Source organism: Rhea pennata, chromosome 3 (genome assembly GCF_028389875.1).
Source record: "Rhea pennata isolate bPtePen1 chromosome 3, bPtePen1.pri, whole genome shotgun sequence".
Classification (NCBI taxonomy): Eukaryota; Metazoa; Chordata; class Aves; order Rheiformes; family Rheidae; genus Rhea; species Rhea pennata.
This window is the reverse complement of record NC_084665.1, coordinates 129,761,690-129,784,460: the sequence shown is the minus strand read 5'-3', so window position 1 is coordinate 129,784,460 and position 22,771 is coordinate 129,761,690. Positions and strand designations below refer to the sequence as shown.

The 22,771-nt window shown below is 51.3% G+C and overlaps 1 protein-coding gene across 2 annotated transcripts in view; it reads right to left on the bottom strand.

Moving 5' to 3' along the window:
* Positions 1 to 12,477: 12,477 nt before the first annotated feature.
* The window catches only part of SELENOI (selenoprotein I), a 34,063-nt gene continuing 23,769 nt past the window's right edge, over positions 12,478 to 22,771 (bottom strand). Inside the window, exons 6-10 of one of the 2 annotated variants that reach the window (XM_062573376.1) lie at positions 21,571 to 21,679; positions 19,538 to 19,586; positions 18,887 to 19,067; positions 17,908 to 18,090; positions 12,478 to 14,338 (exon numbers count right to left, since the gene is read on the bottom strand). In XM_062573376.1, the coding sequence (XP_062429360.1) occupies positions 14,222 to 14,338; positions 17,908 to 18,090; positions 18,887 to 19,067; positions 19,538 to 19,586; positions 21,571 to 21,679 (639 nt within the window). In that variant the 3' untranslated portion in view covers positions 12,478 to 14,221. The remainder of the gene's footprint in view (positions 14,339 to 17,907; positions 18,091 to 18,886; positions 19,068 to 19,537; positions 19,587 to 21,570; positions 21,680 to 22,771) is intronic. The other variant, XM_062573377.1, reaches the window with a different exon arrangement.

Sequence of the window (22,771 nt, the reverse complement as noted above, 5' to 3'; positions counted from 1 at the left end):
TGCGCAGCTGTCGCTGCAGGGCTCCAAGAGCCAACGCAGCGTGCTGCTCGCACGACGGGTGGTTGTGGGAGGAACTGCGGGACGTGACGGGGATGAGCGTGGTGGCCACTCGGACGGCTTTTAGGGCTGCCTTGGTTCGGGCCCGCAGCAGAGGGTGCTGCAAACACGCCAGGCGCGGAAGCTCGAGCTCAAGCACCTGCACGTCTGCCCGCGGTGCGGGTGCCGGGGAGCAGCCGCCCGCCGCTGGAGCACGGGTGCTTCTCGGGCACCGCTCCTGGGTCTCACAAAATCGCGGGCCGTGGGAAAATGTCGAAGAGGGTAGTTATAAAACCTGAGAGAAGTGAATTCCTGCTGGCTTTGGGAAGGGAAGCTCCAGTTCATCTGCCAGCAGCGATAGTGACTTCTAAGGAAAGCGGGGTAAAACACAGGGCCCAGAGCAGAGACGTGAGGTCAATGTTTGTGTTGGTGCTGTGCTGACAAGAGCAGGCTGTTGTAGAAACTGGGGAGGTGGGGAGAAAGCAAAAAAAAAAAAAAAAAGGGTGCATCTTGCAAAGTTTGGAGGGGCCCATAAGGAGGCGAAGGTCACTGAATGCACAGGGTTAAGAGCAGGGAGGCTGTGAAAGATTTGGGTAGAAGAGATAAGAAAGGAGAACGTGCTGGCAGGGACTGCTGCCCTGACACTAAAGAAAACAGCTACTCAAGCCTGACCATCATTTACAAGCGGCCGACATTTTTCCTTTGTCACTAGATACTCAACAGGCCGTTTTAAAGGAAAAGAGCCCTTTCCCAGGGAAATGCAAGCTGAATCGGCAGTTCCGCGGTAGCTCCGGGGTGAAGGATGCCAAGTTTTAGCAGCTCGCTGAGAATAATGAAATAAAGCAAGGGAACTGAGCGGGATAAATCACCTGGGGCACCCAGGGAGGGACGCGGAAAAGGAGGTTTTCATTCTGCCCAGGAACCAGCACAGTTTCAGGGCAGCCGTCGGCTGCTGCCAAGAATGAAGCAGAAGGGAAAATAAAATACCCTGTGAGTCTGAAGGATGGTTATTTGCTTTAATCTACTTTCTGCTGACTACTGAGTGAAATGATTTCTTTCTGGCGGAGAGACACGGTCGGATCGCTAACAGGGGCTCCTGGGGAGGGGAGGGAACGGCGCAGCACACGGGCCCTTCCTGGGGCGGTCGTGGTCGGGAAGGGCTCCGCTCTCGTGCTGTCTCCAGCATTCGTCCCGCTTCCCGGGGGCCTGGGGCCGATCCCTGAGCTGCCAGCCGTGCCGCAGAGCAGGGACCTGCCGGCTCTGGGGGCACCAGCGTCTGGACGAACGTCAGCAGCAGGCTGCGAGGACAGGGTAGACCTTGATTCCCAGGTGCACGCTGACGCGTACAGACTTTGCAAGCAGCCCGGGTGCTTCCCTGCGAGCGTCAGGGTGACCCGACAGTGTCCGTGCTGGGCAGCATCTCCCAGGGACTAAAACCAGCACGCAGAAACCGCAGTGTCAGTGGTCGAGACGCCCAGAGCAGCAGCAGCCGTTCAGTGTCACCGGGGCCGGGAGTCTGTCCTCGGGCACGGCTGGGCCCGCGACCGGACGTTCCCAGCGCCGTGACGCCGCAAGCCCGGGCGGCAGCCCCAGGCGGGGACGGCGCCTGCGGCGGGACGGGGGTCAGCGCGCCCGTTGCCTGGGCTCCTGCTGCCCGGCTTCCGACCGCTGTTGCTGACCATCCCTCGCGCTCGTTAGCGTCTGCAGTCTGAGAGACGCAGCCACGAGGCCGGGGCACTTAGAGAAGAGCTTAGCAGGGGGGAGGCAGGAAAGAGCGCGGCAGTGACAGAAGTTTGCTCGCGGATTCAAGAGCTTGCTGCAGACCAGACCCTCTCCTGCAGCCGCACGTTGCCCACAGCCTGCGGGACACGTGGCCGGGCACGAGGCAGAGGGCTTGGTGCCGGGCGCCTGGCCCTGCTTCCTGGAAGCAACGTCAAGAAGTTACCGGGGGTGGGTTTGTCCTCCCTCGGCAGCTTCAGCTGGGGACGCAGGATCTGCTGCCTGTCGCAGGCGCCTTTGAGCTGCCCCAGCGCTGCAAACAGCTCTGCGTGGAGAAGGGAGCACAGGCACGCTCTGCTCTCCCCCACCACGGTACACTGGTCGCCAGCAGTGGGAATTACTCAGCCCCCGCTCTGCAGCGTTCATGGAGGCAATAAATAACCTTATCAGCGCTTGCACTCGCTGCCCTGGGTGCGTGCAGCAGGTCCAAAGGTGGGCAAAGCTGCCGCGTGGCCGGGAGGAGCTCGCCTCTTGCTTCCCGTGGCACTGATGGTCCGACAGGGCTTCCCCGCCAGCTTGCAGCCTGTGCCAGCCAGCTAACACCTGCACAGCGGTTCGGCGCGTGGAGGCTGCCGAAACGCTGCTGTTATTAGCGATCCCTTAAGTATATTACACCTACCGCAGCAATCCTCTTAGAAGAAGCCCTCAAGACAGCTGATAAAGGACGAAGCGTTGTTTAAATACACCTCGGCTTTAACCTAGATTTAAAGACCGTGCAGCCTAGAGCATGGGAAGAGGCCACAGGACTCCTGGGTTCTTCTCGGGGCTTTGCCACCAGCCTCCTTTCCTCCCAGGACGGCTGTAACCTCTGGTCCGTGCCCCTCGGGGCACTCCACGTCCCAACGTGCTGCTCTGATCTCCAGCGCTGCTAGAAAAACTCAGTCCCACGGTGGCCACCTCACCCTGGTCCCTTTCCCGCCAGACTGGGTCAACCTCCCTTCCACAGCCCAGTGCAAACAGGGGCAGCGCTGCACACCTACTGCCCTCCTGTTTCACGGGTCTCTCCCAGCAGCTCCCTCGATCGCCTCCTGCTCTGACACTGCATTTCCCCATGCAATAGGAAGAAACAGCCCTTCCTGGGGTTCCTTCTCCACTTCATCCCAGCCCCCAGGCTTCTTCTCCAGATCTCCTTACCCAAGAGGGAACACGCCAGCCTCATCCTCCCTGCTCCGTCTGCACAGCAAAGCCAGGTCCTGCATCCATGGTGCATGCAGCCCCCAACACCCTTGGTACAGCCCCAGGTGCCCGCCAGGAAAGCACTAAAGCTCCCACCTCCTCGCCCAGAGTCAAGCAGGGCAGAGTGTAGCATCTGCATCGAAGGACTCTGCTCTGTTATGGGATGATGCCAGCAGCAAACTGCAGGTTGACTGAGCATGGGCCCTACTATTCCTGAAGGCACCATATCCTATAAATGTCTTGCTCCTGAACAAGAGGAGTTTGGCTGGGCATCCCTGCACACTCCTGGAAGAAATCCTGACCCCTTTGTCCTGGCTATTCATCCTCTGCACAGGTTGAGTCCACAGCCTTCTCAGCCCTACGAAGATGAGAGGAGGGGGATATGGACAGGTGACTGTGTCCTGGAAGGAGTCACCAACAGGCATCAGCAAGCAGGGCTATAGCCAAACCTTGGGGGTCTGTCCAGCACCTCTCAGCCTTCCTGCTCTGCAGGAGAATAACCCACCCTGCCCGCCTCTCTGAAACAACAGTGTCCCTTGAAAAGGGCTCGTAGGATCACGAGCCACCTTTGCTCCGGCCTCATCTGGGCCCTTCTCAGTCCCTCTTCTCTCACGCAAGCAGCCCCAGGGGGATGTATGCTCAGAGAGAAAAGGGTGGAGGGGGCAAACACCAAGGATTCGAGTTTTCAAAGCCAAGGATTTCAGAAGGTGAACTGAGATTTAGCCCTTGGATTTGTGCTTATTCAAAGGCCCCAGGGAGCACTCCCAGCTCTTTCTCATCATTGTCCAACTGTGGGCATTGAAGAAAAAAATCAAGAGTCCTCAGGGGAGAAAGCACATGATTTCTCCAAACATCGATAAACAGATGAACTCTGAGAGGTGGCATAGGACAAGGATGATATTGAATTTCAGATTCAGGGGTGACTGGGACAGCACTGGGAACAGAGGGACCCTGGCAAGAAGGACTGTAAATGCTGGACTGCAGCAACCAAACAGCCCCGTCTCTGCTTCTACCCAAGAAGATATGGATGAGAAGGTGCGGATGGAACCTCCTTCGGTCAGTGCTGCTTCAGCGTCCTCCTGGGAAATGCAACGGGGAGATCCTGGCACTTCCCCTCTCTCCACTGAGAAAAATATGCCGGCAGGGAAGGGGGACGGCCACTGCAGCACCTGACTGCCACCCTCACCCACATCTCTTCTCAGTGCATGCTGGAGGAGACACCAGGCTGTGGAGGGAGACAGGCACTCTGGCCAAACCAGCCCCAAAGGCAGAACCTGAGCTGAGGTCAGTCTGGGACGTAGCCTCATCACCTCAGGGAGCACCAGGAGATACAGTGAAATTAGACACACATTGCATTACACTTTTCTCAAGAGAAAAAAGCCAGACACGATGGGAACATAGGAACATCACTGTGGCAGTGGTGGGACGGGGGGGGGGTCGCAGCAGGGGAAACTGCTGCATGACAGCAGAGCTGAGGCAGAGCATCACTCACAGCCTGGCCAAACCCAAGCTCCCCAGAGCTGGCGTCAGCCCCCCAATATGAACTGTGCTCAGAGGCCAGGTAGGTGCCCACGGACCAGGGGTTTCAAACCCTCTGCAGACTCCCCACAGTTCTCTGTGAGAGTGAGCAAAGCACAGTGAGGTTTCTGCTCCTCTGATCACATGAATCCAGGAACATGAGCTTGCAGGAAACCACCAGGCAATGAAAACACGTAGCACAAAGCGAATCAAGAGAGGAGCTGCCCTTGCTGTGCCCAGCCCTCCTTCCCAAGCCAGGTGTCATGAGCAAACGTGGGAGCCCTCGGAAGCTCAGGTAGATCTGCAGTGGTGGCAGATTCCACGTGACATTGCCTGCAGGGCTGCGATGTCCCAGCGGTGGAGGGGGGAGACAGCTGGCAGTGCACCAAGGGGCTGTGGGATGCCAAGCAGCCTCTTTGCTTGGGGAGCAAAATGACCTCCTGGGACTCTCTGAATATCCACAGCTTCATAGGCAGGAGATTGTGGCTCCTATGCCAACAGCACCATCCATCACACACCCCTCTTCAGAACAGCTCTTGTTATTTTAAATGAAAACCCCAGCAGAGTCAGCTGGCTCCAGGTGACTATTGAGGCAATGCTGTGTAGGAGCAGAGCATTGCCAACCCCGGTGTCCAGCCTAGCAACCGGCCCTGCAGGAAGCCGTCAACTTATCACTGCTTCCTGGCATGGGGCCTTCAGGAGCCCAGGTTACAGTGACCGGACACATGCGAAGCAGAGGACAGCAGAGCTTTTCTAAGGGCAAAGCAGCCCCAGGCGTGACAGCATCAGAGCAAACATCACCAGGCACACAACGCAAACTGCAGGAGGGGACAAGGCTGCACTGGACTGAAACCACTGTGAAGATGAACCTTGTTCTCACCACCGCTGAGCGAATGGCATGGGACATCACCTTCACTGCAGCTGGCAGCTGGTAGAGGGGGATTTTAGGGCACAGGCCAGGTATCTTGCACCACACATCAGCTGGGTCCTCCCTGAGTTTCCAGAGTAGAAGCAGGGCTTTCTACACTGAGATGTTTGCCTGGAGACCCCGTTGCCCTGAGCAAAGGTGCCACCAGTCAGTTCCTTTCCGTTTAGATTTGTGCCACCATTGGGCCTTCCTGGGCACAACCAGAGCTGCACACACAAAACAGCAATTCAGGTCTCTGGGCCCGACTCATCCGTGACTCATCTGCAGTTTTGTGGTCACAGAGCGTGATGCCCTCAGCCCCCGAGGGGTGTGTTTGGAAGGGGGAGAGCAGCTCTTCCCTTCCTTGCAGCTGCAGCTCACTGGCCGCTCTCCTTCACCCCATCACAGACATAGACCAGTTGTGGTTGGAAGGGACCTCTGGAGATCATCTGGTCCAGCTAGGTCTCCTTTCTCTTTAACTGCCTCCCTTCACTTCTCACCATAAAAAAATGTACATACGTCCTTTTTTAATGCCCTTTTCCATTTCCCCTGCAAGGCTGTTTCTCAGCAGCCTCATGTTACTGTTTTCCCCTTTGTGTTTCGGGACAGGGGACCTTGGCTCCTGCCTCTGGGCTGTGCTGGGAGGCCCCTCCGTAGCTCTTACACGGTGTCACTAACAGCTGGCGCCAGCAAGCAAGGTGGGAATCCAGAGATCTTCACCAAGACTGCAGAATTAGAAGGGGAAAAACAATGCCAGAACCCCAGTTTTTCTAGTATTAAACTATGGCAAAAGCCAAAGCGCAGTTCAGAAGCCGAGGCCTGAAGAGGGGCGTCCTGCCGTGCACGTGGCAGCCCCCAACGCTGCAGCCTTCCCTTGCCATTGGGCTGGCCGAGCAGGGACTGCGCCTCCGGGTCATCTTCCCATCCCTGCCCAGCAGAGTCCACCCAGTCTGACCGGCAGGTCCCCAGCAGCCCCTGAGGACACCGGCTCTGCTCCCCCCGCGCCAGCGTGAGGCAGGGTTGCAGCTTGCTGGATATTTTCCCTCATTCATGACCTTAGTCTCCTCAGCTAAAACAGGCATCTGCGGTTTCTGGACCCGAGCACAACAGATGCGAGGAGCAGCTTATTCCCTTGTGCGAAGCTCAGTCTGCTTTCGTGTAGGGATAAGGCTTGGATCACCCTGATTAGCACTGGGGCACTGACAGCACTGCTGCGAGATCGCTGTGATCCCAAGGAGCTTTGTCTGGGCAGAGCCAAGACCCAACTCGTCTGCCTGGGTTACTAAGAGGATCCACACCGTCAAGTTGTCACCAAGAAAACACCGTTTCCAGCGTTACCCAACCTCTTCTTGGGGCTCGGGGAGGGCATTTTTTTCCTGAGGGTGGTTGGGCTGAGCACTGCAGCACTGTGACTGAGAAGGCATCTGGCTGAGCAACCTTGAGAGCAGACCATGAACCCTGCTCGGAAAGGGCAGGAAGGATCATCTAGAGAAATTCAGAACCTTTGTCCACTGCATCTTTCCAGCCCTCCCTGGAGCAGAGCCGCCCCTGGGAGCACCAGCAGCCCCTTCGCAGAGGCCGGGCGCAGCTGCAGCGCTGGCTGAGCCCTGGGTGCTGTCCATGCAAACTCAGCATCAACTGGAAGGGCTTTTTAGAGGTTAATCACTTGTGTGGGGCTTAAGGCTAACCCCAGGCCCATGTGTCGCACAGCAGGGCATGTAGCCTGGAGAAAGGGCAGACCCAGAGCCGCCTGTGCCCAGCAAGGCTCGACCAGCCGCCGCGCACGGGGCAGCCTGAAGCAGGTCCCGCACTGTGCGGGGAGAGGAGGCCCTTTGTGTGCAGGGCAAAGCCACGAACTGCCCAACTCCGCTGCTCTAGGAGAGCTGTGACCCCGCACGACCAGCTTGGCTTGCTGCAGAGTGATTTTCCATGCATGCATCCCACCTTCTCCCCCCAGCTCAGGGGAAGCAACTTCTGCAGAAGAAAGAAAAGCTTCAGCCGAGCCTGCCAGCCTTCCCCAGCGGCTGCTGGTCCTGGTGCAGCCGGGCCCCTTGTTCCCACCCTCCCCACCAGTGCAGTGCAGCAGAGAGGTCTCTCCCACCACTTTCCCCAGGAGCGCAGCCAGCACAGGCAAGCTCGACAGCAGAGCTGCAGGGCTGCGGAAGGTGTCAAGAGCAGAGGGTCAAGGTCTTCAAGAAACAAGGGGCTCCAGGGCCACTTGCAAATGCAGCTACTGCATTTGTCCACTCATTTGCCCAATTACTCCAAACTCAATTACTGTTGGAGCCTGTTCAGGCAAACAGGTGCCCCCCTCATCACGGGTGCAGACACCCCTGTGCCTAAGTGTGGCAGAGGGAAGGAGGAGAGCCTACAGCTGGTAGAGCCACTTCACTCTGGTGGGGTCCGTACGATGGAAGAGAAACTTGCCTCTGCCTTGGAGAGGCGAGAGGAACCTGCAGCATTTGGCAGGGGCCTGCACCAGCTCCCAGCCAAGACCCCCTTCTCCTCCAGCGCCTGCCCTGCGGATTTTCAATGCCCCAGCCCTGACAGCCGGGCTGCTAGTGCCGTGGAGCTGAGCCAAGCTACCGAAGCCCCCAGCACTCGGTTTTCCTCATGCAGTACAAGAGCTGCTCTGACCTCCCGCGGCTCCAGGCTCCGCTCTCTCCCCAGAGGCTCGTGTCTCAGCACAGCCAGCCCACCGTCCTCCGCAGTGATGCTCTTCGCATACCAGCTTGCTCCAGGGCCTTTCGGAGTGAGTCCAGGGGGGTGGAGGAGTTTCTGGTGACAGGTGCTGCTGCACCCACCCCACGCAAGCCTCTGCACCCCGCTCCACCTCCCGCTAGCACGGGCCGGCTGCCACCAGGCTGCGCGCAAGAAGGAGGGGCAGACGCTGGACCCCACAGGGAAAGAGCCTGGCCCGCACTGCTCTCCCCCTTCCCCGCCGCAGCTCTACAGCCGCCGCGACCGCAGCCTTTCACGGCGCGCAGGCAGACGGGAACACTGTGCAAGGGGGAGTCTGCAGCTCCTGAAAGCAAGGTGGCCCCGAAGCCACCCCGCTCCGTGCTCTGCCCCGGGCATGCACACAGGATTAATTGAAAAGGCGGACGAAAAGGCTTGGAAAATTTTATTCTTTAGTGAACTTTAGTAGATTTTTGTCTGTCTTTTTACACAACAAATATTTCAGTAATAGCATTTAACAGACTGTAATTCAAACCCACTTCAGTACCTAAACTCCCAGCAACAGGATGACTCTGGCGAAGGGATCGGGAGCCCCGGGAACGTGGCAGCCCCAAAACTGCTTGTGGGCAGCTCTGCCTGCTGGGTCGGCGCTTAAGGGAAGGGGACGAGCTGGTCCCAGCCCCGCACCCGGCTCGCAGGGCTTCCTCGGAGCCCGCAACCGGCCAACGCCGTCCGCGCGGGAGAGCGCCGGGCTGTGGAGGCAACAGGTCCCGCCAGCGACTCGCGGGGAAGCCTCTCCTCCCTGTCCAGCCCACGGGTTTGCTCTTCCACGGGTTTGCTTCGCCTTCGGTTGCAGGGTTACAACCGGAAAAGAGGCTTCGAGGCAGCGCTCGCTCGAGAGGAGGGCTGGGCTGAGAGCATCCCTGCACGAGCAACCTTCCCCTTCGGGACGGGGCTGGCGACTAGGAGCGTTAATTGCTGCTAAAACCAGAGCACGTTTCAGTTAAACGCTCAAGAAACAGTACCAAGCAAGGCGCCCCGCGCAGCGGAGGTAAGATTTCGGTTAAGGAGGGCCCAAACCTTGACTCACTGTCACGACCGGCCGCTGCGGGCAGAGACGGCACCGTCGGGGCGGTTTTGCGGCGGGGTTCGCCGAGGGCAGCGGTCCCCCGGGCTCCCCCTCGGAGGCCAGCCCGGCGGCGTTTCCAGCCAGCCAGCCCTCCGCGTGCTTGCTCCCCCCGGGCGCTGGGAGGCCTTGCCCGGCCGGGACCACTGAAGCGCCTCGGCAAGCGGTGCCTTTTGGAGTCAAAAAGGCAAAACAAACCCCCAAGTAACTACACCAAACCAGCAGCTGCCAACGGCCCTGGCAGAGCGAACAAACCGCTGAACGAGGCCATCGCTGATGGGAGAGCCCAGGCTGGGCTGCCAGAGCTCCTCTGCTCCCTTCCCTTCCCCGCTGCCTGGGGCAAAGAGCACCGGGCTGAGGCACCCGCTGGGCCAAAGGAGCATCCATAGGCTAACAGAGACCATCTCCATAAGCGGGTTAGAGCAGTGTCCGTCTTCACCGTGCCCCGGGCCCGCACCGAGCAGCCTCCGCGCTGCCCTGACCATTGCTCCCGCCGCAGCGCGGGAGGTAGAACAGGCGGGTAAGGCAGGCAGGGCGCTCAGAGCTGCGGCTCCCCCGCGGCTGCAGATCTGCGCCGGAGAAGCAAAGAGCAGGCGAGCTTGAAGCTCCATCTCTGCTCAGTCAACCCCACAGCACCTAAGCAAGACTGACACCGCACTAAAAGATTTTGGGGTGGTGGTGCGTAAAGAGAGGGACCCTTCAGCACACAAGAATTCACACTTTCCGCATAACTGATGCAAGCTAACCAAAAATGGACAATTAGAAACAAGACTGTTTCAGGCAAGTGACCTAAATGCAAGTTTGAAAATGATACAAAACCTCAATGCAGTTTTGCCAAGAGCTAAGATCACCAGAGCTTTAGCTAACCGCTTGCTTTTGCAAACAAAGCAACTGTTCTCTTGGATGCAAGAGAGTATAAAAAAAGAAAAAAAAAATCTTAAGTTTCAAAAGCAACAGTTGTCTAGAGGAGACTTTCAAGACCTATTACAAGCAGGTATAAATGCTCCCAGGGGGTAAAAATTAAGGGGCCTTACTAGAAATGACCTGTTATTCAGAGGCACAGATCGAACAGCTCTCAGACTAAAAGCTACAGGTACTCAATGTTCCTGGAAAGTAGCATCAGGCAAGCTCTATTTAAGGAGCTTAAATACATGTTTCAAGGGCCTTAGAAGCTCATGCTTTTAACATTCTGCTCCTGTGGCTCTGGCAAAGCTGCCTTTACTAGATTACTGTCATTCAAGAGCCAGAAGAGGCCATTACCAAGATCCTGCAGCAACTGAGCACAGAGGAGAGTTAATCGCACTGCAGACACATTGTGGGAAAGGAACCAGCTAAAACCACAATACTTAAGTGCTTGATTTTCCTGCGTTTGTAAGCCTGCAGGTCAGCTGTTGTAGTTGGGATGTTGGTAGTGTGACAGCCACTTCACCCACGCTCCAAGAGGTCCCCAAAGCTACATTTCATCCTCAGCTCTGACCCCTCTTGTTAATTCCTGAGCTGGGTTCCTGGATCTGCTCAGAGGCAGAAGCTGCAGATATGAACCACAAAACTTTAAAAAAAAAAAATGGGTGGATTAACCCTGCCTGGAAGGAAGGCTGCCTCTCCACTTTAGCTACAGGATTCCTGCAGTGACTCTGGTTAACGTGTCCCAGGCTTTCAAAAAAAACCTGCTTCAGGTCAAAGCACGAGCCACAGCACTGTAAGAAACAGGAGCAGCTGGCAGCACTGGCCACCTCTTTCTGCGGTGCTAGGATGTGCCTGGAGCCCGAGGAGACGACATGGACGTTCCAGCAGCAGGACTCGGTGGCACAGGAGCCACATGACGTGCATCGGCTCCTCTAGCCAAGGCCTGGGTCCTGCAGGACTGCAGCCCTCAACACCACTCCCAAAGCTGGTATTTTCCTGGCAATATTCTGGATAGAGATAAAATGTGCAGTACTGAAACAGATTTAGGAAAGCATAGAACAGCTTCATTATCAGCTCAGTAGCTCCTTCAGTAATTAAGGAAGTATGATTAAAACTATGCCTGGAAAAAGAGACAACACAGACCAGCTCTCATATACTTGATAAGAAAAACAAAAGGGAGAGCGCATATATTACCAGAGCTGACCATGATTCTGTCTGTTCCCAAGAGAGCATCATCGTGCCAAAAGGACTGTCCATTAACAGAGAGAGAGATCTGAAGACAGAGCCTAACCAGCAAGGCAATTAAGCACTGCCATAATACAATTACCCTCAGATAGTTTTAGTGAGAAAGGAATACATTTATTCTTAAGACTTAAAACAAAACCATTATTGTTAATAAATAATTTGTTTCTCAGCATGCCACACCCCATCATGGCAAAATCAGTTTGGTCTTTCTGTTCAAGTATTTCCACTCCCCTAGAACCCGTGAGAAGCAGTGATTTAGTTTAAAATAGTTCAAACAGAAATCCACACAGCTTTGTAGCAGAACGTGTCAGGAGCAGAGTCGGATGCGCACCACGATCCAGGTCTGCTCTCACCTCGCTTTGCCGTAAGCCCGCCTTGTGATAAGTGGCACTAGAGACAAATGAGCTTGTTTTCCAGCACTAATTTTAGTAGTTATTTTTCTAGCTTGAAGGTGCAATAAATTAAGGCACCAAAATCCAGGACTCTCCAAAGATAAAGCCTGTGTAGATAGGAAGTGGTTCCAGATTTTAAGAGATGTCTTTGTCTCACAGCTTGAGAGCTATTAGCAGGATTTTAGAGAGGAAGTCCTGCTTATATTTAATATGTTAAGTTTTAGAAACAAAGGGCTTTTTTTTCAGAATATATTCCTATGTGTTACTGAAGAGCACTAGCCCAAAGGTAGATGAGACAATGCGACATCCCAAGATTTAGGACCAGACATCTTCCTGCAGCATTAGCACTGGGCCAGACTTAGAGCCAGTTGTGCTAATGAGAAGACACAGGACAACACAAGCTCCAGCCTTGGGACCCCAGAACTCAACTGAAAAGTTGAGGCAGCAGCTCAGTTATTCCCTGGTCCTGAAACCACCTGACTAGAGAGAAATCATTCAAGCTCCACTTTGTGTCAGTGCTGCTAGCACACTTTTTCTATCTGAACACATTCCATAAATAACTGTTGTGTCCCCTTTCAAAGTTCCCTGTAGTTCTTGTGCAACTGTGATTTAAATCTCCCTCATAATTATATTTCATTAAATAGCAAGAGTCAAAATTCAAGCACAGCCCAAATCCTCTGTACACTTGATTCTTTTTTTCTGTACAATGTCAGTAAAATATATAGAATAAGCTACTTTATTAAATAAACTCTGAAAACCATTTACTCCCTCTCCCAGATTAGACACCCTTTTCCAGACACATAGCCGTACAGACAAATGAACATAAAGACATTTAGTCTCACGTTCCCACGCCAAGCCCTCCCCGCGACGTTAGCACAGATGAACACTCCAGTTCTCTCTTCGCGGGGCGTACCATGACCAACCAACCATGATTTCACATGTCACAACACACAGAGCAGTTGTGCTCCACATACAGTGAATGCTGTGAACCAAATTCAAGATTTCAAGTCTTGTAGTCTGCATGACAATGATTCGAATTTACAAAAGAAAAAGCATTAAATAGTAGTTACAGTTTGAAGGTTTCCTACAGCAGGAAGATTGTTCTCCTGCAGAAGGAAAATTCTGTGACCAAGCTTCTACAAACCACGTTGCACAATAATCGGTGTATAAACAACTTTGTTCCCATGGTAAATTACATATGAACAATCTGTTGTGCTTGTTCACTTCCGGATGCAGCCTTTCCAGAGCCTGGGTTTAAGCTACACTCTTCATTCAAGCACAAATCTTCATTAAATAAAGTGATCAAAAAAAGAAAATCAGCATTCAGTCTTCACCACCCCACTCAACTCAAGTGGAAAAAAAACACAAATTAAAAAATAAATCAATGAAAATATGCCTTTTACAAATGGACAGTAAACAAATATATCCCTGGATGAGACATGCAGCCGCAGGGGAAAACGGTATTGAAAAAAAAATGGTATTTGAAAAGGACCCCGCCACACACACCTGTAAGCTTTCTGGAAGTGAACACACACACAATCACGCAACATTTATTAAGGTGCTTTTCTAAGCTGTGGATTTGCTGCTGATGGTCTAGTGGGAAGGGTTATGTGCAGAGTGGGCCTGGCTACAAAACAAGAGGTCCAGGCAGCATGTAATGATCCAATGGAGTTGACCTTGAGCGGCAAGTTCATACTAGTATGAAGGAAGAGTTTGGCTCTGTGTTACAGAGGCTGTTTTATGCCACCTTTTTTGCCCTAACCACTGCCAGTTTAAGCCCACATCCCAATGCCAGTCAGGGAACACACACGGACAGACAAGAACAGTGTTAAGACATGGTCCTTGGTACCCACAGCTGGGTCAGGGGAGAGGGAAGCTGCCTTCCCACTTTTAAATGAAACTGAATCTTGATTCCTAAACTCCTCAAGTGGAACTACTAGAAATTGTTCTTAAGAAGTTGCAAGTATTTGCCTTAAAAGGCAAGTGCAGGAAGGCAGGACAGAACTGTCACCAGATGTTCCTTAAGTACCGGCTCAGGACGACATTTATCTCATAGGATTAGGGAGAGAGAGGAGTCCCCCTACCACCAGGGTGTTCCCCTGACCTTGTAGAAATCAGTTGCTATGCTGTTTTTGGTGACAGGTTAAGGTGCTTTGCTCAGGTAAAGTCATCTGCGTCCCCAACCAGCTTTATCTGAGCAAAAGCTAGAATCTGAGGTTTCATGGGAACATTCAGCTGGTCTAACATACAGTAATAGAGACTTGAAAGGCTACCCTCCTTGTCCAGTTTCACTGAATAACTGTAGGCTTGTGTTCACACAGCAGCGGGGGTCATCCTGTACCAATCCTGCCCTGGCTGCACTGGAAACCGTGAGTACTTTGCCCTGATGTCTGTCCAGAGGATAGGTTTAGATCTGTGGTGATGGTTGAAGTATTTACAGGTATTTGCAGCAGTTATTTACAGTACTTCTGCAGACTGCAAGCTGATTTTCTCTTCTTCCACTCCTAGTCAATCTGCTGTGGGCTTCTTTAGTGAGAAAGGCCGTATATTGAAGTGCCTGCTCAGCTGGCTCACCTGGGGACAAAGCAGACAAGATGACTGAGTTAGTGAGACTCAGGCAGATGAGAAAGAAAGGGGGCAGAGAGCTGGACCAGTTCTTTGCCATGATGACAAAGCCCTGTCACCTTCCTGCATCATTTTCTCGTTGTTGGCCACTGTTTGTTTGGCATGGTCCTAAACTCTTGGCTCCCAGACCATGCAGAGCCCCAGACCAGCTAGCAGGTCCTGCATGCTCCACATGGGCAGAGCAGACCTGAACTACAGCATCTTCCCCATGTCACAAGGCTGGTCAAGTACACAGACATGCCACCCTTCCTAATCACTAAGCTCTGCCCTTATCAACCCAACATCAGGATCAGTCAGGTGGAGAGTCCTGGAAGATGTGGTCCTGCCTTCCTGCCATGTGCCAACTTCTCCCACTGCGCTAGGTAGGGCTGAATTTCTCCACCCTCTTCCCCAAGTGGCTTCATATGGTAGAGTTTTACAGTACAGTTTTACAGCAGTTGAATCCCAGAGCTGTTCCTCCAGAGAGATATGAGGAACAGAAGAAACAGCCTGGCCTGTCCAGGAGCATGCTCAGCTCCATCCTGCCCTCCCAGAGGAGAAGGTCAGAAACATCCTGTCCCAAACTCAGGCACTCAGGATTTTACCCTGCAGCACCAATCCCTCTCTGCGTCTTTGAGCAATATTTTTAATATCTTGCCTAAATTAATTTGATGGTCTCAGATATCTACATGGAAAATTGTTCCCCAAATCCTTTCACAATTAAAACTGGGAGTCAAATATCTCACACTGAATATGAAAACAAAGATGGGTTATGTAAGGGTTATAACTGCACTTGTACAGTGAGTAGGATCAAGCCTGCTCACAGACATATACCCCAGGAAAGAGATCTAACGCAGGTCTTCACCCACAGTACTGGGCCTGCACTGTCAGCCAAACCTCTGCAGCGGCACACGGCGCCTCGGGTAAGCACTGCTCGTTTAGGTTGCAAAGGGCAGAGCCCAGCCTCCTTCCTCCAGCTGCTTCCCTGCAAGGGCAGCTTGCTCACAGCACTCTCCATACGGGCCTGACCGACACGGGACTGTCCGGGGAGGCCGCTCCCTGGGACACACAGATACAGGCTGCATGCTGCATGTAACGCTGTAGGAGCTGTTCAACATCCCCGACAAAGCCCCTTTTACACTAGCATCAGAAAGAAAGCTCCCACTGCTTCTTCTGAGGAAAAGAGAAAACCACACAGGATTAAGAGCTTCAACAGGAAATGTTCTTTCAAGGCAAGGCAGCGCAGAGTTCTGCTAGGCCATTAACCCCAGAAACACCATTTACTTCTAAGTGCTCTCTGGCTGGCAGCACACAGAGTGACGGATGAACAGCCAGGCCTCAGGGGGCCTGCTCGCCCTGCTCCCCAAGCCCACCACTCCTTGCTTCCTCCCAGCCCAAGGCAAAGGGCTTCTCCACAGGCACCAGTGCCACCAGCAAACACAGGAGCTGCCCTTCTGCCCAGTGCCAGGCTGGCAGTCAGACATCTCCAAACAGCACAGTTTGGGGTGTCTATTGCTGACAGCAGTGACAGACCTTAGGTATGTCTGCATTATACTCAGGAAGACACACAACTTCATCACCTCCTCTCCCACTGCTTCCCTGCAGCCTCCATACCAGGATCCAAGCTCCCTGCCCTCACCTGATCCTCCAGTAGCTCAGTCCTCACTTCCACCAGCCACTGCAGTTGTGCAGAACCAGCCACAGCTGGGTTTGGGGTGCATGAAGCGCTGCCAAGCATCAGCAACTGCTCGTGAGGACATGAGTCCACCCAGGAGAACCAGGAGGAGGATGCTGTGACTGCACTGGCTACAGTAAGCCTCCCACAGCTTAGAGACTTCCAGTTTACAGGATGAAAGAAGTTACTCTGCTTCAGGTATTTGGCCTCTTTCTTTCCATATTAGGGTGAACTAGCAACTGTAGAACTATAAAGAAGCAGAGCAGCAGACAAGAGCATAAAAAGCATAGTGCAGCACAGGCATTTGGTGATAGTAAAGCAAAAGTCACTACAAGAATCTGAAACAAGTAGTGCTGAATCACACCAGACACTGAGTCAGACAGCAAGTCAGGACAGAGAATTTATTCCCAAATTATTCCTGATTTGGGAGTAACAAATTGGATTATATGCCATTCAAAGAGCCTTAAAAGACTCAATTCAGTACAGGCTCTTTTATCCTAGTAGAGGAAACTGTATAGATTGGCCTGGAGTGGGTCGATGAGGGAAACACAAACTCAGCTGAGCAGAGCACTGAGAAACTCACTGCATGCGTTGGGCAAGCACGGTTAGGTAGGAGGATTACACCTTCTCATCAGCCCCCATCTTCATCTATGACTCCAAGACCAAACTTATTTAAGCTACTTAGCTAATCAGATCCTTCTTGCATAGAAGCCTCATTACACTAATTGGAAAGACTAGACAACCTGGGAATTGCTTCCTTACTATAAGTACAGTTCAAGCTTGACTGTAGAGGCTCCATATTAAACCCGAAGTTCTTAAGAGACAGGGCTTTCCAAGGAGGGGGTACATACATGGTAGCAACCAGCTCTGCAGGGAACATAGGGTCATTTGCCCTAGTTTTTCAGCAGCGTTCTGGGGCACAATGGGACTCTTCAGAGCTAGTTTTCTCTTCTCTGTTAATCAAGGTCAGGGAGTCAGGCAGTGTTTGCACAGAGCAAAGGGAGCAAATCAGTCCTTGGATCTCTACACAGCCCTTGCAGCAGGGGCGAAGGCTGAGCAGTTGCAATGTCACTGTGTTCTCTGCAGCAACACCTCCCCTCTCCATCCTGGCTCTCCCAGCAACATACGCAGGGCATGCCAGGAAGGTCACAAATTGAGCTCGTTAGCCAGACTAACAGCAACAGCAGTTTGATTTTTTAAATACTAGAAATCCTAAATTGAGAACTCTTGCCTAACATCCGGATGAAACATCCGCCACTCTGGGTATGTACTGGGATGGCCCTTCCTGCTGCCCGAGGTTCTGTGGCAGGGAGCCCAGCCTCGGCCAGACGTCAGGGCTTATACAGCGTGTGCCAACACAGACGAAGCGCCTGGAACTCAGCCTCACACCCTCATCGCCACCGGCTCCATGTTACTGCATCCTACTTAAGTCACAGCTTCACATCCAGCGCCTGGTTTGATCACAGCTTGTTTGACCCTTGTGATCTCACTGGTGACCCATCTCGGCTTGCGTGCCCAACTCGGCTCATGTCTAAGCTGCAACTGCCACTAAGACAAGTTAAACACAGCAGCAGAGATGTAAGTATTTATTTCAAACCAACCTCTGGTACAACAACCCCCAACACATCGTGAAAAGCATGTTTCCAACCTATGCAGCAGCCCACACAGTCTTGTAAGGAATTCGCCTCAAGTTTCACATGGTCACAGACAGTGTTAAAAAAAAAGCTAGTGCCCCCAACTATTTCACCAATATACCTATTTTTAAGCAGAGTATTCTCCACCTCAGGCCAACACCACCATCCACGTAAATCCTATGATCAGAGACAGCAGCTAAGCCCAAAACCTAAGTACTGAGTTTACGTACCACTATCACTCCGTAGTGGATGTGTGCTAGGGTGAGGAGAGCAGTTAACAAGTACAGGAGAAGTGTTTCGCTATTTGGTGCGAGTCCAGACATCACCACAAAGAGCACCACTGCTATGGGGATCAGCATCCAGTTCAAAGGCTGGCAGCGTGTGCTGCTCATCTGACAGACGATCAGCTGGCACTGCAGGAAGAGAGCGCTGTTAGAGGTGCCCTGGCTCGCATCCGGTACTGACTCTACAAAGGCAGAGCTATCCGTAATGCAGACAGGAAGGTCATGCATGAATATGTACCAACACCTGTGCTTACAACTACCACCACTGACTTCCCCCTAGAAAACTCAGGATCTTTCTTTGCATTAGAATTCCTTCAGGGCACACGGAGCAGGGCAGACCATAGGAGAGCAGGCATCAAGGGCATCTTTCAAAGAAAGAGAAATTCCCGTGAGTTGACCAAGCCTCCCCTGCATTATCTGCAGAATTTCCTGCCAAGCAGCAGGCTCAGCTGCCAGACCCAGAACATGGACACACAGAGCTACACGGCTGCGCCTCTGAGACGGCGAGCACAGATGCCTTTGTTTGCACAGGTCTCAAGCAAATACAAATGCAATATGCAACTAAATCACATTTTGACAAAAGCTTTAGTCCCTCCCACTTTAAGTCTAGTCAAAAAAGGCAGGAACTCCCTCAGTATTAGCAGTCTGCTATTCACAACACAGAATGCATGCAATTTAACTATTTCTCTGGTTTCTCAAGAGAGCTGCAGTACAGAAACGCCGGTGAAATCTGCAGACTTTACAACCTCTGCCACTTTCCTATTTTGCTTTGACTGACAGAACAAATAGGAAAGCTGTTTTAAGCTGATCTTTGTATCTCCCTTCTTTCTTCCAGCTGGAACTTAGTCTTTTTCTTCCTGTCTCCCAAGCATTCTGGGACACTTCACAGTTTCCCAAAGGATAGACCAGAGCTTAAAACACTTACAGAGATGTTAGCAAAGGCTGTTCCAACCATGAAATAGAAGAGCCTGGGATGGACCTCCAGGATGTCTGTTGGTGACACAAAGATCCAAGTGGTGCAGAGCATGAAGAGCAACACTGGGGATACCAGTGGTAGTGTAATTTCATAGACAGAGTGGTGCTTCAAGGTGTTATTCTTATAGGCCCTGAAAAGTAAGAGATCAAAGAAATGAGAATGCCTGGAACCACAGCTACAAGATACCTGGTCCCTGCCACCACAAGTGAACTGTAAGATCTTGTTGGTCAAACTGTTACCCAAAACTGTTGATATCAGTCCATAATTGTAGACACACAAGGAAGACATGCATCTTGTTTGTTAATATTGTTAAAAAGCTCCTAAATTACAGAAGCATCTTGCTAGCTTTATGGGTTGTGAACAACAGGGCAAGCCTTCAACAGCTGGTGGTCCTTCTACAAGACCCAGTTCAGCAGCTGCCAGCCCACTCTGTGGTGGGCCCTACAAACTGGGACCTTCTGATTTGTAAGAGTCGCCTTGTCATTCTAATGACAGTCATCAGAAAACTTAAAAAATCCAAGTTGTAAGAGGGTTTGGGGAGGGGGTGGTCTTGCAAAGGTTTTAGCATGGCAAGGGTGACTTGCAGAGGAACAAACTTACTTGTAGAAGTTATACAGACTCATTGGTAGCGTCACAGTGAGTGCGCAAGCTGGAAGAGAAAGAGCTGTGTTACTGCCCCACGGTAGAGGGAATCTCCGTCACGTGCACCTCGGGGACAGACGGATGGCTGTGCTCTGCTTTAGGTTGCTTGCAACAAAAATAGCTTAGAGGTGCATCAAGACTAGCTTAGCACAGTTAAGTATGCAATCGTAATTCTGGTTCAAGAGCTGTAGTTACAAGTTAAGGACGTTTGAATTTTAGAAAGTTGCATTAATGAGCCCAGCCTTACATTTTAAACAGTTACAAGGTTTAATTATACTTTCTTTAACTGGACATGAGTTAAGTTCAAACTCTACAAGTAGTCATGCTGCTGTGCACTAAGGAGTTTTCAATCTTAATAACGAAGTCAACGTGCTATTTCTCCCACTACATAAAAGCATTTTCAGTTCCCATTTGTGGAAGAAAAAAAAAGTTACTTTCAATTAACTTGACAAATGATACAATGAGTGTAAATGGTGTTGAAAACCTCAGCCTCATTATGAAACAACAGTTGCACTCAAACCTATGAGAATCCACCACAATTTCTTCCTTGCTTATCCAGCACTAGGTATTTAATAGATTTGTACATATTATTTCTGCTTTAAAAAACACAACTCCTATCCAACTGCACATATTTGATCAGCAAATGCACCATGCTCCATCTTCCAAGTAAGAAAACTAAGTGCATTTATTATTCACCTATTAAGTTACATTGCTGCCAAAGCAAAGCTCAGATATCCTCTTGATTAGATTTAATGTAACCATTCAAACATATTAACTTGAAATTAAGCAGTGATAATTAACCCCCTAAAGAAACAGATACAGAAATATATCTGTTTTCTTATATCTTATAACAGACATAAGAAAAATTAAATTGGACAAGAACTTCTGAGTAAGTCAAATTATATTATGCAAAAATAGTTCCCTCCAAATAAGTTTCACCCATGTTATTTCCCTGTTTGCAGGGATTTGTTCTGAATGAGCACTGGAGGGAAAAGGCTGGGCTTTTCTGGAGGAAGGCTGCACACCCTCTTACTTGATTTTTTGGATGGGTGGGTGGATGGCAGGATCTTCAGAAAGGAGAGTGCATTTTCCCCATCTCTTCAGCTAAAACTTTCCTCCCTGAAACAGACCCAGGCTCACAGCTGCATGCGTTGGGCTCTGGTCCTGCTCCACAAATGCTGCCTGCCCGAGGCCATTGCCAGGTCCGCACTGCAGGACAAAACGCGGCCAGCTCTCCTGCCAGGACTACCTTGGTGGTGGTGGTTGCTCAGCTGGACAGATCTTTATGCAGCAAACCAACCACCCTGCACAAACAGCATGAGCGGTCCCAAAAACCATCCGCTGTGGGCAAGTTTGCGCTTCATAGTCTAAAAACCTTGCAACTCTTCCCGAAAAGAAGCTGTGCTTCCCCTGTACAACATGACAGGAGATGTTCCAGCACACGGGCAACTCCTTTTTCACACACGAGTATTCTGAGAAGACATGCATTTACACGCTCACAGATCCCAGGCTCAAGGGTGCCTCATATTTACCACCCAGAGGCCAGGTTTCAGCTCCAGCTACCTCCCAGCCAAGCAGGCTAGCCCAGCCTAGAGCAGAAGTCCCATCATTTTGTCAGCTCTAGCTCAACTCTCAGCAGCTCTTATTAGCTCCAACTCAAATCCAGCTATGCAGCACAGGGCTAATGCCGGGAGCAGCAGCATGCACTCCCACCCTTGGGATTAGCACAAAAATAAATCCAAAGGCATGATCCCAACATACATGCTACTTCCTCATCTTCCGATCAACACAGATGCAGGTACATGGAGGCTAGTTAAGGCAATTAATTATGCAGAACAATCAAAGGGCAGGATGCAAGAACATCCCGATTAATCACTTCGGTAACAGCCTACAAGAACTTTCATTAGAGCAAACAGAACAAAATAATTAAGATATTCAGTTTGGGTAAAAGTTGATGTTTAAAAGACAGGCTTCAGCATGGAGTTTCTTACCAATAATCATTGAAGTGAATAGGTCTCTATATAAGAAATTAAACAGGAAAGGTGCATACCAGGCCTCAACTCCCACAATGGCTGTCACTATGTAGACAATCGAAATGGTCTGAAAAAGAACACAGAATAGAAGCAGGCGTGAGTAACCAGGCGGACGAGTCTGCTAGCACGAGCCCTGGCAGAGCGAGCAGGCACGCCAGGCAGCTCCAGGGAAACACAGCTCTCTGAGCACACTTCAAAGGACACAGCGTTTGGTTATCTCCACCAGCACTGGGGGAGGGTGGGGGGACCACAAAAAACAAACCAAAACACCCCACCCGAAAGCACCTCATGCTACAAGACTAGGACTAATCAAAACGCAGTAGCTGAGCTGCTGAAAACTGCACAAGTCATCATGTTCTTCTAGGGAGAGGAAAGCAAAGACTAGGAGCTGCTCCTCACAGCATGAGCAAAAGTGCCCTTGCGCAGCTTGAATTCACAAGACGCTTAAAACAAGAGACAGGTTTTGTACTACAAGTTGCAATGACAAACTCCAATACACTTTCTAGGAGTAAATTACAGTCTTGAAGGGTTTGTTCAGGGACCCTTCTTTATACCTGTCTGTTCAAGCAATATGGAGAAGAGAGGAAAAAAAAAAAAGAGCTAAGAAGGGGAACTTTTTAGTTTAACAGTAATAGTAGTCCTGAACTTGACTGAAATACACTGCAGAGTAGCTTAGTCTTCAACCTCCCACCTTCCTGCGGAGGTCAGAGACCCAAAAGATTTAGGGTTTAGCAACGCTTTTGGAGAAAGGGGTCAGAATATAGCTAATCAGAGGAGACCAGCTAAGGTCTCCTTTTACTTGTAAAGATTGTTACTGCAATTAATACTGTTGCACCTGGTTACTCTCCTTCCAAGTTTTTGCATTTCTCACGCAGGATCTGATAAGCCAGGAGACAAACAAATATTGTGCACTGCTCAGGGCTAAGACTACACGCTGGCTAGGAAGGACAGTTTCAAGCAGTAAAGGTGAATTTTACTCATACAGAACCGCATCTTAGTTCTGTATAAGCTTCCTTCTCAGAAGTACTTAGTGATAGGTCATGATGACGTACCAAACAATTCTTCGTTGTTAATAACCTTAACGTCCACCGTCCAATTACTGTGGTACAGTACAGAGTGGCACCTCCCAGAGGAACCTTTGCTCCAGGCAGAGTGATTA